This window comes from Oppia nitens, unplaced genomic scaffold (assembly GCF_028296485.1).
Source record: "Oppia nitens isolate AA-2021 unplaced genomic scaffold, nextdenovo-longstitch-racon4-pilon3 scaffold1_pilon_pilon_pilon, whole genome shotgun sequence".
Classification (NCBI taxonomy): Eukaryota; Metazoa; Arthropoda; class Arachnida; order Sarcoptiformes; family Oppiidae; genus Oppia; species Oppia nitens.
The window spans coordinates 6951659-6965725 of NW_026533199.1; the positions used below are offsets into that span (position 1 = coordinate 6951659).

General features: G+C 25.5%; 3 protein-coding genes across 4 annotated transcripts; 1 reads left to right on the forward strand and 2 right to left on the reverse strand.

Annotated features, from left to right (window-relative positions):
- Positions 1-693: 693 nt before the first annotated feature.
- LOC128966445 (F-box/LRR-repeat protein 7-like) lies at positions 694-2184 on the reverse strand. The gene has a single exon (XM_054313296.1). It carries the CDS (start codon positions 2167-2169, stop codon positions 694-696), a length of 1476 nt encoding a protein of 491 aa, XP_054169271.1. The 5' UTR covers positions 2170-2184.
- A 4381-nt stretch (positions 2185-6565) lies between these two features.
- On the forward strand, positions 6566-8808 carry LOC128966446 (probable serine/threonine-protein kinase cdc7). Its single transcript, XM_054313297.1, has 2 exons — positions 6566-7962; positions 8062-8808. Exons 1-2 carry the CDS (start codon positions 7006-7008, stop codon positions 8806-8808), a joined length of 1704 nt encoding a protein of 567 aa, XP_054169272.1. The 5' UTR covers positions 6566-7005.
- Positions 8809-8926: 118 nt separating this feature from the next.
- LOC128951833 (dehydrogenase/reductase SDR family member 11-like) lies at positions 8927-10826 on the reverse strand. 2 transcript variants are annotated; one of them, XM_054297114.1, is made up of 4 exons: positions 10754-10826; positions 9864-10040; positions 9586-9739; positions 8927-9521 (listed from the first exon to the last, which is right to left on the reverse strand). In XM_054297114.1, the coding sequence occupies exons 2-4, from the start codon at positions 9987-9989 to the stop codon at positions 9037-9039; spliced, it is 765 nt and encodes a 254-aa protein (XP_054153089.1). In that variant the 5' UTR covers positions 9990-10040; positions 10754-10826; the 3' UTR covers positions 8927-9036. The 2 variants fall into 2 exon arrangements, with proteins under 2 accessions (XP_054153089.1, XP_054153090.1); XM_054297115.1 differs by lacking the exon at positions 10754-10826 and adding an exon at positions 10124-10176.
- Positions 10827-14067: the final 3241 nt, after the last annotated feature.

Below are 14067 nucleotides of genomic sequence, written 5' to 3' on the forward strand. Positions count from 1 at the left end.
ATACAATTCATTCAATTTGTCTAATATTTCTAATTTATTCACAAAGTCTGTTACACTCATTCATGAATAACGTTATTATATTTTCTATAAATTAATTGTACAAATAGTTTGAGACTTTAATAACACTTATTATAAAAGATTATCTAATAATAGGTAATAATAATTGGTTTTCACATTAAATTAATTTTAATCAAACAATTAATCAATTAATTAAAATATATAATAATTATATAAAATATAAGAAATAATGAAAAATGTTGTTTCAATGACATCAATGACATCAATGACATCAATGACTTAACTATTGTCCAAACAGTGTGTCCGACACCCGAACCACACAAGTAATGATCTGTTCATTGAATGTCTTAAACCGCAGACAATGTCTGAGAAAACTTGAATTTTGTCACAAATTGTTTGTCAAATATATATATATCGATGATTTGTCAAATAAGTCTTCAGAAGATCTTATTGTTTGTCAAATTTTTGTTATAAAAAAATAATAAAAATAATTGAATTATAATAACAAAGTTGTCATTAAATTATTGACACAAATAAATCAAAAATCAATAAATAAGTTGTTTTATTATATAATTAATTTAATTTAATAATATAATAATTAATAATTTAATAACTAAAATAAAATAACTAAAAATAAATGAAATAACTGATAGTTTGTAACTTAATTGTAAGCATTTATGTATAGTCTAACCAAAAGTAGGGAACAATTAGTTTGAGTCTTTGAGTTGTCACAGATTTGCCATCAAATTGTGAGTAATGCTCCAAATTGTTTGGTCCGCTGACTCTAACTCTTAGATTGTGTGGTAATTGGCATTCATTGAGGACTTTCCTATCAATTTTGGTCCGAATCAGTGATATATTCAATGTTTGGTCACTTGTCTGCAATTGTTTTGATCTGTTAATACAAGCCATGAGAACCAATTGAGTGACATTACAACCATCGAGATTAATATCAACCAAATTATTACAATCATTGATCACATTTGTCACCTGATTGTCAACTAATTCATTGCCGCGTAAAACAAGTTTCGCTAAGTTTTTCATTTGTGATAAACTAAGTAATGATTTCTCTTTAATGAAGTGGTTGTGAACGGACTCAAAGTATATTAGATTTGGACACAACTCTGCTATATCTGTGACAGCATTATCTGTAAGTCGATGTCTGTGTCTGAGATTGAGTATCAAATTTGTCAGATTATTACAACCCATAAGAATATTATGCAATGATATGTCAGTCAACTTTCCGACGTGTCTTAAGATAAGGATTTGTAGATCTTTTAGTTTTGCAATTTCTTTGAATCCAAAGTCAGATAATACTCTACGACCGCAGTCGTCGTCATATTCAATGTAATCAAAACTTATATTTAAATGTCTTATATTAGGACAGTTGACACATATTTCAGTCATCGACTCGTCATTTATACCACTATTGGCCAGTAATTCAACCAAAGAGTCTAATCTCATGCGAGACATTGCAATCAATTCGTGCGGATCTAATCTCCAACAATCTCTAAGATCAAGTCTTTCAATGGATCTGTTAATCCAAACAAGACATCTACCGGTTAACTCACAATTGTTGCTAATATTCAATGATATTAATTGTTTGCAATTTTTAAGTATCATTTCGATACTGTTTTCATAGATATCACATCCGGAAAGATTCAAATGCTTTAGTTTTGTCATTTGACTCAATAAAAGACAAGAACTATAGTTAATACCAATTGAATTCTCAAAGTTTACGACTTCTATATTTCGACAGTTCTTAACCAATATTTCGATGAACTCTTTGGTTAATATAAACCAATGACAACTGATTTGACTAAGACTTCTGAATTTTAACACTACTTTAGTGAGCAGTTCGACGGCATTGCAGACATGGATTCGTAGATAAAATGTTTTCGGTTGGATCTGTTTGACAAACCATTGAAGAAATTCTTTCTCGTCGTAGAAGAATGGAGGCAACAGATTGATCTCATTATAAGGATAATCCAATCGGAAATTATGAGACGGAATGTACAGAGGCTTAGTATTAAAGCCATCGATTAATAGCACGGATTCAATGTCAGACCCATTACTTACTGCCGTCGAAATTATTTGCCAATTCTTTTGCGAGACATGTCTGCACTCTTGAGTTTTATCCTTAACAGTCATTATTTAATAAGTTTTTTATTTATTTTTTTTGAATATCATTAACCAATAATTATCAATTCAAAAATATGTATTTAGCGTAATTAACAATATTATTACTATAATTAATTGTTATAATTTATGATTAACGTGTATAACGTTGTTTTAGTATATCTTTGAGGACATGGATGTGATTAGAATAAGTTAATTAATAAAAACTAATTTTTAGAAATAAATAATATTTATATTCGACATAAAATATATAACAAAATTTATTTATTAAAATTACATTTACAATAATTTAATCAATTATTTTTGCATATAAAATGGATAAATTTTAGTAAATTAAATTAAATGAAAAAAAATTCCGATAAAAAATAAATTGAGAATTTAAATAAATATAAAAATTAAAAACAAAAATGAAAACAAAACAAAACACTTGATCTACTCTTGAGATGAGTTGTTGCGGACAAAGTGTTTGCGAACTACACAGTGAGCCATCACATGATTGCGACAATTGGACCGATAGTTGAATAGTTTGGTGCAAATGTCACATCTGAAGGGCCGAGTGGTTCCCAAATGGCTTTCAACGTGTTTGCGGAACTCCAGGTCTTGTCGGACTAGTTTCATGTCATCACACAATCGACAAGAATAGAGTTTCTCGATCTGAAACTCTTTTCTATTATTGTCGCCATTGTTTGATGTCGTGAAGTGACTAACATTGATATTATCTGCAGCTAAATGTTGAGTCCATACTGACTGTCCATTATGTGTTACAACTGATTGATTTGCATGAGTGGCGGTTATCATCGGTTGAGACCAATAGTTGTACGACATGTTTGGCATATTAAGATACGAACAATTATAATGATGTTGAAAGTATGGACACCACCACAAATGGTTGTTCCATAGCTCATACCGATTATCTATTACTTCCGGAACTTCGGGTCTCAGTTCTTCGGTATTTTCTGCGACCACTGAATTTAATGTCGGCTCGTCTATCAACTCATTCATCATTTTGAAACAATTAAACAAAAAATAAAGTAATTAAGAAACTGTGAGAGAGATCAGTGTTGACCACAATTTACTTAAAACACACATAAAATTCAATAAAAATAATTTTTCAGTTAATAAAACTGATAAATAAAATCATATTTTAATTGAAGTTATCGATAGAAAACAAATTTCAATCAATGAAACAATTATTTGAAGAAACGATTCGCGAGATATACTGTAAGTCGCGAAACATTTTTGTTACGAATAACAGAATATTCGTGTAATCAATGAATGACTGAAAAACTGTAAAACAATTTGCTTTCAAAATGTTTCGTCACTTTCATTGCATTTCTAGTGAATTGCATTCAAAACCGTTGAATCCATTGATTGTTTGCTAATTAATCCATTAATTGTCTATTAATTACTCATAAATCTGTTGTTTTTGAATGTTATTTGGTTTATAATAACATCAAGTTATGGGTTGTTGTCTAAGTAAAGACAAAAAGTTGGCATTAAGTCCATTGTCATCACCGGTTGTCGCTCTCGATGAACAACAAACACAGCAATTGTCGTCATTTGATAATTATAAGAATGAATCCAATGATAATAAACAAGAGATGACAGAAATGGCCACTAATTTGGAGTCAACTAACAAACTGATCAATCCTTCTGATGTAGTATTAGATCTGACTAATGAAGAAAATGGTGAAGAGTTGGTTACTTCTAAAGCCAGTGATGAGACAATAAGCGATTTTACAATTAGTGGATCACAAGAAATGGTTGAACCAAATTTGATTGATGAAGAGTTGACTTCAATTCAGACAATTACATCAGCAAAAGATAGGTCGCAATCAAACAAAGGGTTGACAAGCGATTCAATCAGCAGTTTATCATCTTTGAGTACATTGAGTGACCCATTGACTGAAGACCCTTTTGAGAGTACCAATAGTTTCTTCAGTGATGCTCTGCCATCACATCTAGAGATGAAAGCATTTAAGGATAAACCAAAATCATCGCAAACTACTACTGTTTCGAGTTTTTTAAGCAAAACTGAAAGCCAAAGATCAAACGCCTCGGACAACATTTGTGGTGACAGTCAAAGGGATACCACATCTAGTGATCCGGCGTTGTGTCTGTGCAGCGATCACTTGACTTTTCCATCTGATTCTTGCGGTGACTCAGCGGCGCTCTCGAAACCTAAGTCTTCGAGTCCATCGATGTCTTCAAACACAAACAGTTATCAGTTGTCAATCGGATGGCATCGCTCTAAAGACACTGAAAGCTCTATCACTTCATTTCCCTCTTCATAAACATTGAATTAATTGATTTATTTTATGAAATAATTTTCATTTACTTTTCTTTTAAACTTATAATTTGTTTTTTAACAAAATATTGCTTTAAATCTTAATTTTTTTAAATTAATACAATTTCATATTACTGTAATTAATTAATTTTTGTTGAAATGTAATAATTTGTGGAAATTATTCAATTTGTAAAACTTAAAGTGTGATTCTTAATTAAAATAAATAAATATTAATTTCAATTTTGTTAAAAATATGTTAAATTTTTATGTTTGTCTAATTGTTTTATTTTTTATATTTAGGTTTTATGATAGTTTGTAATCAGTAAGTATTGCAAACGTAATGATATAAAATGCTTTGATAGTCAAAATCATAGTTAATAAAAAACAACAAATTAAATCATAAATAGTTAATTAACAAAAGTTTATAATTATTAGTATTACGCAATTAATTTATAAATATATATTTATTTTTTAATTTAATAAGATTTGTTTATAATTAAATATTGTATTTCTAACAAATTGATAATTATATACTAATAATAGATTAGTTTATATTTTTAAAAGTGATTTTATTTTGAAAAAACTGTTAATAAAAGGTAATAACTTAGTTTAAAATGTACCATTATAACTTATAACTTATATATTATTATTACAGTATATATTAATATATAAATTGTAATTTCTTATATTTGTTAGTTTTATAATATTATTTTTTTATCAAATAAAATATGATATAATTTGTGATGTTTCATAATTTTTAACTACAAAAATAGTCAAATTTAATTTAAACCACACTTAATGTGTATAATAAAAATAATACTGTTTTTAGCAATGTTTTTAAGCATTTGTTATAAACAGAAAAATTATATTTATAATTATAGTACAGTATATCTATTTTAATGCATATAATGAATCTTTCTTTTTTTTAGTCATAATTAATTTTAAAATTTTTAATACCAGTAAATATTATTATCTTATTTAAATTACGCAAAATAATAATAAGCATAAAAATCTGTCCTTAAAATATATGATAAAAAATTATATAGTTTTTTATCACTAAATAATTATTTTATTTCAATTTTATTAATCCGATTCTATAATTTACTATAAATAGGTTTACATTAAAATTGCTTTAGGCTATAATAAATACAAATAATAAATACAATGTTAATATTTTTTGTGCTATAATTAGTTATTTTAGACTTAGGAAACTTTATTAAGTAAAAGATAATCGATAAAAGACTGATTAATTTATAATATTGTGCTAATAAACTAATATTAAACTAATATTTAGCTCAATTATTTGATATTAAAAAAATTATTTGCATTTTAGATATTTGCATAGTTGCTCATTGACTTCAATAATCTTTTATAAGTTTCTAATTTATTATTACTAAACATTACTGATTTTATTATTATTTTTTAATCTTTAGACGATTATTGAAATCGAGGTTTAGATGACAAACGGATTACTATGTCATAAATGAATGAATATATGTTAGAGTTTAGTGAACTTTTAATCAGAAAATTGTCGCAAATATTTGAAATATATATGATTTAGAGATTAACGAGAATTTAAGAGTTAATAATTATAGAGTTATTTGAAAAACTTATTTCCGTACTTTCTGTTAATTTTTGATAAGTTTTTTCAAATATACTGTTAGTTAAATATTTAATATTAGAAAATTAACTATATTTGTTTAATTTATTAATTTAATGAGATTTAAATTAGGATTTTAAAAATAAGCTARATAAAAACAAGGAAATATTTAAAAGTTTTGATAAATAATTTATTATTATAAGCAAATTTTTATATTATCTACTTTAATATTATTATTATTAACTTGTTTTTATTAAGAATTTATTTTTTAAAATTAATTTATTTATTTGGATTAACTAATAAATAATTTTTAATACTATTTATTTACATATATTATTATTTTATATAATGTTATTTTTATAATATTCTACCCATTATTAATTAATCAATTTATTTAGAAAATCAATTTATTGCATAATCTATAAAATAATTAATTAAAAAAATATTTGATTACATTATTAATAAAAGTTAGCGATTATTACAGTCAAAAGCAAATGAAATCAAAAATAGCGCTCAAAATGTATGCATTGATAGAAATGATGTGATTATTGGTTAAGTGTTTGTAAACAACATATGATTTGTACTCAATTGTGGTCATCATATGTGACACCAATTGTTGGAAACATTTATTCAAACAATTGACCACTTCTTCCACTTCTTTAGATTTTTGTTTTAATCCTATTTTGTTTACAAATTTGTATTTAATTTTTCATCACAATTTGCATTCAAAATTGTGTCATCAAATTATTGACACTAATTGTCTTAAATTATCTTAAGATTGTAATTGAGTTCAACATTTGGTGATAAAATTGAGATTACTTTAAGTCAGAGTTAACTGAAAGACGAAAACACCAATTCTTCGTTGGATTTGTTTTACACCAAACATTGGATTATATCATATCATATATACCTATAGTCATACAGTTATTATCTGTATTTATTGCCACTAAAGAACCCATCAATGGATTACAGATCATTGCTTTCTTTGGCCGATAAGAAACAGGAGATGAAAGACTCGGACAACGAGTTTTTGGTCAGAAAGAGGGCTTCGGGTGGCCAGTCGTCCGGACCTAACATAAAGGCTATCGAAGCATTCAAAGCACGCAAAGAGAGAGAAGAAATGGAGAAACTTCGAGAAAAGCGAAGAGAAAAAGAAAAACTGATGTCTTTGAGGGCACAAAATTCAAAGTCAGTGAAGAAGGCAATGATGATGAAGACCAGGACTAAAGACAATGATTTTTCGAGGATTGTATTAACAGACGCACAGATTGAAGAACAGAGAAGAGTTGAAGAAAAACTTAGACAAAAAGGCTCTCAAGACGTGATTCATAATAGAAAACGTATGAATGATACCGAAGACAAAGTTGTCTTCAATCAGAAGAAAAATCTCAACCAAACCAGGATTAGTCATTATAACAATAATAATAATAATAATAATTTAAATAATATGAACAAAATGTCACAAATGAGTACTAAAAGCAAAAATGATGAGAAAGTCAGAAGTGATACTAATAAAAATGGGGTCAAGAGTTTCACTGCCAAACCATTGATGAATTACGAACAGCTTATGAGTTTGGCCACAAAAAAGGCCAAAACAGAGAAGACATCGCTTCAAGAGGACTTTAAGACTGTGGTTGAAGAGAAAAAACAAATGAGACCAATGACTCAAAAGGAAAAAGAAAGACTTAAAGAGGAAATGTATTATAAACAGAGAGCTAATAAAGGTTTGGCCCGATTGCCTGATCCGGAGACCACAAGAAAACACAAATCCATTAATAAACCGAAAGACAACACAAAGAATTATAGTTATACTAAAATGGCTAACAATTATGAATCAAATTTAAATAATAATAAAAATAATGGAAAATTGATTGGAAATGGAAAAAGTAATAATAATAATAATAATAATAATAATAGCCTTAATAATAGATATAATAATATTAATAATAATAATAAGTTAAGTAATGTTAATAATAAAGTTAATAATAATTATTATAATAATAGTGACAAAATAAAGTCAGGAACCGATAGAAAGATGTGTCAAACTCCTCAAAGAAGTGATAAATCTGTGATTAATAATAATAATAATAAATCCATTAATGTTAACCAAAGATCTGGTGATAGATTCACAAATGAAAAGCAAAGTAGAAATATACCACTCAATCGACAAAATTCACGGCAAAGTTCTGGATCTGCTTCTAATAAATCGGCGATAATTAATAAAATGAATAATAGATTAACTCAAAGGGACAATGATTACAGAGAAAAATATGCGGCAAATCAAAGGGTTCAACAAAAGCCAATTAATAATAATAATAATTATAAAGCCTATAATGAAAGAGCCAGACCTCCATCACCGCCATCACCGCCACCACCGCCACCGCGCAGACCAGTGGCTAAATTGCCTCCAATTGGTAGCACATATCGTAGAGGAATGTATGAAGATCCGGGAGAATATATGGATGATGAATATGATGAAGAAGAAGAGGACGATGATATGGACGACTTCATAGACGATGGACCACAAGAAGCTGAAGAAAATGACTATTCAAGTCATATTCGAGAGATTTTTGGTTACGACAAACGCAAATACCGTAATATTGTTGACGACGACGACGACATTCAAGAGTCCAGTTTTGTTCAGTGTATGAAAGAAGACGCCAGAAGTGCTCGACTCGGACTTATAGAAGACTTGGAGGAAGAACGCAAAGAAGAGGAAGAGAGAAAAAGATATTTGTTAGAAAAGAAAAAAAGATTTAAATGAAATTATTTTTAAATTATGACTATTTCTATATTTAGTATTATTATTATCGAAATATTTTTGTTACTCTATTTTTGCAATATTTTAAGATATTTCGAAACGATTATTGTTTTTATAAAACATGATTTAATGTCAAATTATTTTGAGATTTATTATAACAAATTTATTGCTACATTTTTAATAGCATTAAAATAATTGAATTAATATATAATAATTTGTTAATTAATTAACTTATAGTAATTGAAAAGTTGGACGAATTAGCACATCATTGATCTCGACGTGTGGCGGCATTTGTAAGACATTCACTACAATTTGTGAGATGTCTTCAGCCTTGACGTGTGGATTGTTAGCGTATGGATCAATGTTCTTCTCTTTAATATTTTGAAGTCTTACAGAAAACTCAGTCTCAACCACACCTGGACTGATAAGAGTCACTCTTATGCCACTCTTGATTGCTCTGAGTTCTTGTCGCAGTCCTTCAGCCAATGCTCTGACGGCATACTTAGTGGCGCCATAAAAGTGAGTCGCAGAAGATGGTACCAATCGGTGACCAGAAAGACTGCTTAAATGGATTATGTGACCATCGTTTATGTCGTTATCACGCATAAGACTAATGGCTTCTCGGGTGCAGATGGACAGTGCGGTCACATTCACGTCCAACATTTCTCTCCAAAATTCTGTATTTCCATCAATAATTGGCGCGTCCTTTGCAAGACCTGACCCAATAGTATCGATAAATTATTAGTGATATTCAAATAAATGTCATTCAAGTGTCAATACCGGCGTTGTTGATGCAAATGTCAATTCTGCCAAATGTTGATCTGATTTCATCAAACATTGACTTAATTTCTGATTCCTGTCTTAAATCACATTTAATTGCTTTAAAACTTCCTTTAGTTTTATTTGCATTCAAATCTGATTCTAATTGTTTCAGCTTTTAAGACAATTATTAAAATTGATATTTTATTAGTTATTTTAAAATAATAAATATTTATTTTATAAATTAACTTAAAATACTGTTTGTTTACAAATTAAAAATAAGTAATAATTTCTGAGACCTGATCTATATTTCGGGCACAACCGACAACTTTAAGACCACATTCAACCAGAGCTTTACTGATAGCCTTTCCGATACCCACTGAAGACCCGGTAACTAAAGCCACTCTTCCGATCCAACGATCCATTCAATGAATTCAAGTTTCAATTTACCAAATATTGTATAAAATGGTTGTCACCTAAAATTAATTCAATATTTATTTTAATTTATCTATTGATAGATAATTAATAAATTAATATTCAGTATTAAAATTATAAATACAAATGTTTATCAATTCAACACTTATTTAATTTATTTGTTTTAATTAACTTTTTCTAAATTAACAAATTATTTCCAATATCTAATGCTTTTCATCAAATGGGTTACAAATGTTAAAAAAAACTTTTAAATCAGTATAAGGCTTAAAGTTTAGACAAATACTATATATTAATAAAATTGTCGTTTAATTAATCTCATAATTAATATAAAATTAATCCAATTATAATAATTGTTTGAATTTGTAAAAATAAGATCAATAAAGTAACATCAAATGGTGTCTAAATAATCTTATTTTTTGTATTACTGATAATTTATTTATTGATTTAATAGTAGTTTGTATTAAAAATTTTATATTCATTAACATTAATTAATTTTTAAAATGCACGTCTTTTTTATATTAATTTTTATTTTTAATTCAAAGATTTAGATTGATTTTATGCATTAATTATTAGTTAACTAATTGAAAATCAATTGATTGCTAAATGAGTGGACAAGTTATTTGTTAAGAAATTAAAAATCAAAGTTCATTTATGTAATTAATCAAAGTGTCTATATTTACAATATATTTATAAAATACATGAAAAGGTGTGTTTGTATTGGACAGGCATATCATAAACCAGCTCTCATACCCACCTGTTCTCTGTTCAAATGAAACCACATATTATCATACAAAACAATATTGAGTTTCTGTAGTCAACTGAACCCAAATAGTAATGTATTACTAATATCAAGCAAACCGACTCTCAATAAAAAATGTTTGACTTTGTATTAGATTTTATGTTTAATTTGTTTTGAAAATGCGATAATCTGAAGATTATTATGAATATATTATAAAATAATATTTATTAATTTGTCTATTTTGAAAAACATTTTGAAAAATATCTATATTTATTAGTGAACATAACATTACAGATAAATAATTGAAAGATAACATAATATTTTGTAATAATTATCATTCAATTCTGAGAATTGAAATGTTATTGTATTTTATATATAAAATAGTTATTATTTAATCTAATCAACTAAACAGTAAATGTACTGCAATTACATTATATCATAAAATACTTTCATATTTAATGATTATATTAAACATGTTTTTAGTGATAAAGGTTCAAAAATAATATATTTATAATATAATAATTAAAATACTAAAAATAAATTCAAACAATGTTTTATATTCATTTTAAATTAACATTTAAAAGTCATTAATCTATATTTGAAAAAAAATAAAATTGTAAAAATTTCTAAATTATACATGTCGTAAAATTTCTAAAATTAATATTAAATTTTATTAATAATAACTAATTAAAATTTTTATAAAATAATTTTGTATCTAGGATCTTTTAATAAAATACTGTAAACATCATATATTATTTTATTATTTTTATTTATTAAACATTTCTATTATTTAAACAATAATTCAAATATAGGTATTGTTATAAAATAAAAACATTTGTTGTTGAATCCTTTATTTTATTACATTAATACAATATATTTATTTTATGAAATAATATATATATTTAACATACAATATGTCTAAATCTGAATTTCTATGAATATATAAAATAAAAGATTAAATGTATTTTATTTATAAAAATTTCTATTATTTATTATGAATATTAGTAATGAATACTAAACAGAGCAAAACATAAATAAAATGAGAAAATAAGATAATTAGTAATTATATATATATAGTAGTATATCATATGATATCCAAATAGAAGTTATATATATTTTTTAAAAATTTGTAACAAACTAAAAGAAATCATTTAAACAGAAATTTTTATAATTATGATTACACACTCTATACTTACTATAGTATAATATAATAATAATATATAAAATATTCAAATTATTTTTTATATTAAAAAATTCAAACATAATTAATTGCAAATTTTTTATTTGTACTCAAATATAAATCATATATATATATCAATATTAAGTATTATATTTTGATAAAACTTATTTCAACTAATCAGGCAAATAAAATTCTGATAAATACAGATATTTTATTAATAGTAAAACCTAATAATATATAAATATATTTAAGGGTTATTTATTGAATTAATGTAAAATATAAATTTATATATCAAATGCGTTTAATTAGATATAATTATGTAATAATTGTGTTTTTTAATCTTACAATCATTTTAGGACTTCTATATATTATAATGAAAACCAATATATATATGACAACAGATCTGTATATATATATATTAATTGTTATTAAAAGAAATTAATTAAAAAAAATTCAACAATTTTACCGTATTCTACTGTTTTTGTAAATTTATATTTATCTGACATTGATTTCAATTTTTATATGAAATCAAAGAAAAAATATTACATTATGTGTCGTATAATAAATTATATAATAATAATAAAAATAATGTATGATTTTCTCATTAATATTATTTGTGACAACAAACATATTGTCTTTGATTTCATATAATTAGTGTTGGTAATTTTTCGCAATTCAATTTTCGATTCCCGCAATTGCGGGAAATTGCGCGCATGAGGGAATGTATAAAAATTAACTTTGACAACGTTAAAAATTTGATTTACTGTAGATTAAGATAATTTACTAATTTATTATTATTTTTACATGGTTTTTAGATGGCAACATTTTATGATAAAATAATTAAAATTTATATATAATTAATTTATGTTTTTATTCATATTGCTTTACCATTTAAATTTTGTTAATTTAAAAAAAATTATATAAATTGTTCTATGTTACAATTGCGATTTTTGCAATTGCGACAATTTCACGCAATTTCCGGTCAATTCAATTAGTACATCACTACATATAATCATATAAGCATTTCAAATAACATATAGCCTTCAAAATAACAGTAAAACTATTATTAAATAGAATTATTGATAAATCATTAATATTTCAAAATTGATTATTTGTTGAATTTCTCTTCACATAACTTTATTCAGTAATAACTTATAATATAATAATAGTTTTTTGTATTTCAAACACTGACATTAAATTATATATTATTTTTTATTATTTGATAAGTTATATATAAGTTATATATTTTTAAAAGATATACTTTACACTAAATTATGTTTAATAAAACATTATATAATAATATAAGTCACAAATTGTCATAACTTGACTATTCTATAGAAGTTTTCTCACTCTCACTCACTCACTCTCACACACACTCACTCACACATACACTCACTCACTCACTCACACACACACACACACACACACACACACACACACACACACACACACACACACACTCACTCACTCACTCACTCACTCACTCACTCACTCACTCACTCACTCACTCACACACTCACTCATTCATTCATTCACTCACTCACTAAATGTATATTTGAAAGCAATTTATATATAATATAAGACATATTTCTTTTTTGTTACCGAATGTGTTATTAAGTCTATTATGTAATCATTATTTAAGAATAGATTTTTGTCGGGAATTTCTAGAGTGAAGAAAAATATTTGATTTGATGGTCACTCGTATCAAATGAACAAACGATTGCTTCAAAACTTGTTTTCTCTTTAAAATATAATTATAAAAACTATAATTTAGTTATTCTTTTAATTTGTTATTTTATTTTCCTTTCTTTATCTTTTTTTACATAAAATATTATATCTTTTTCTACTATAAAACTCAATCATAATTTATGGCAACCAAAACGTTATAACATCATAAAAATCGTCTTAATTGACAAAATTATATTTTTCTCTTAATCACATAAAAACTTTATTTGATTTTTAAGATATAATATATAGAGTGAAAATCATTTATACTTTGCATTGCAATACAGTTTATGTTTAGAGTAGAATAGAATAGAGTGATCGAGTTTTTTAAATAAAATTCCTGTATTTAAGCTATGCTTTCCAAAAACATAATCATTTTCTGTATTTATTCACAAATGTAATTATTATTAGTATTAAATATATT

Excerpts from the sequence above, each read along its gene's own strand:
- LOC128966445 (XM_054313296.1), bottom strand. The coding sequence starts at position 2,169 with ATGACTGTTAAGGATAAAACTCAAGAGTGCAGACATGTCTCGCAAAAG.
- LOC128966446 (XM_054313297.1), top strand. The coding sequence starts at position 7,006 with ATGGATTACAGATCATTGCTTTCTTTGGCCGATAAGAAACAGGAGATG. Across the intron at positions 7,963-8,061 it reads ATAATAATAATAATAATAGC|TCAGGAACCGATAGAAAGAT; the intron begins CTTAATAATAGA and ends GACAAAATAAAG.
- LOC128951833 (XM_054297114.1), bottom strand. The coding sequence starts at position 9,989 with ATGGATCGTTGGATCGGAAGAGTGGCTTTAGTTACCGGGTCTTCAGTG. Across the intron at positions 9,740-9,863 it reads GTGCCCGAAATATAGATCAG|CTGAAACAATTAGAATCAGA; the intron begins GTCTCAGAAATT and ends TTGTCTTAAAAG. Across the intron at positions 9,522-9,585 it reads CATTTGCATCAACAACGCCG|GTCTTGCAAAGGACGCGCCA; the intron begins GTATTGACACTT and ends CTATTGGGTCAG.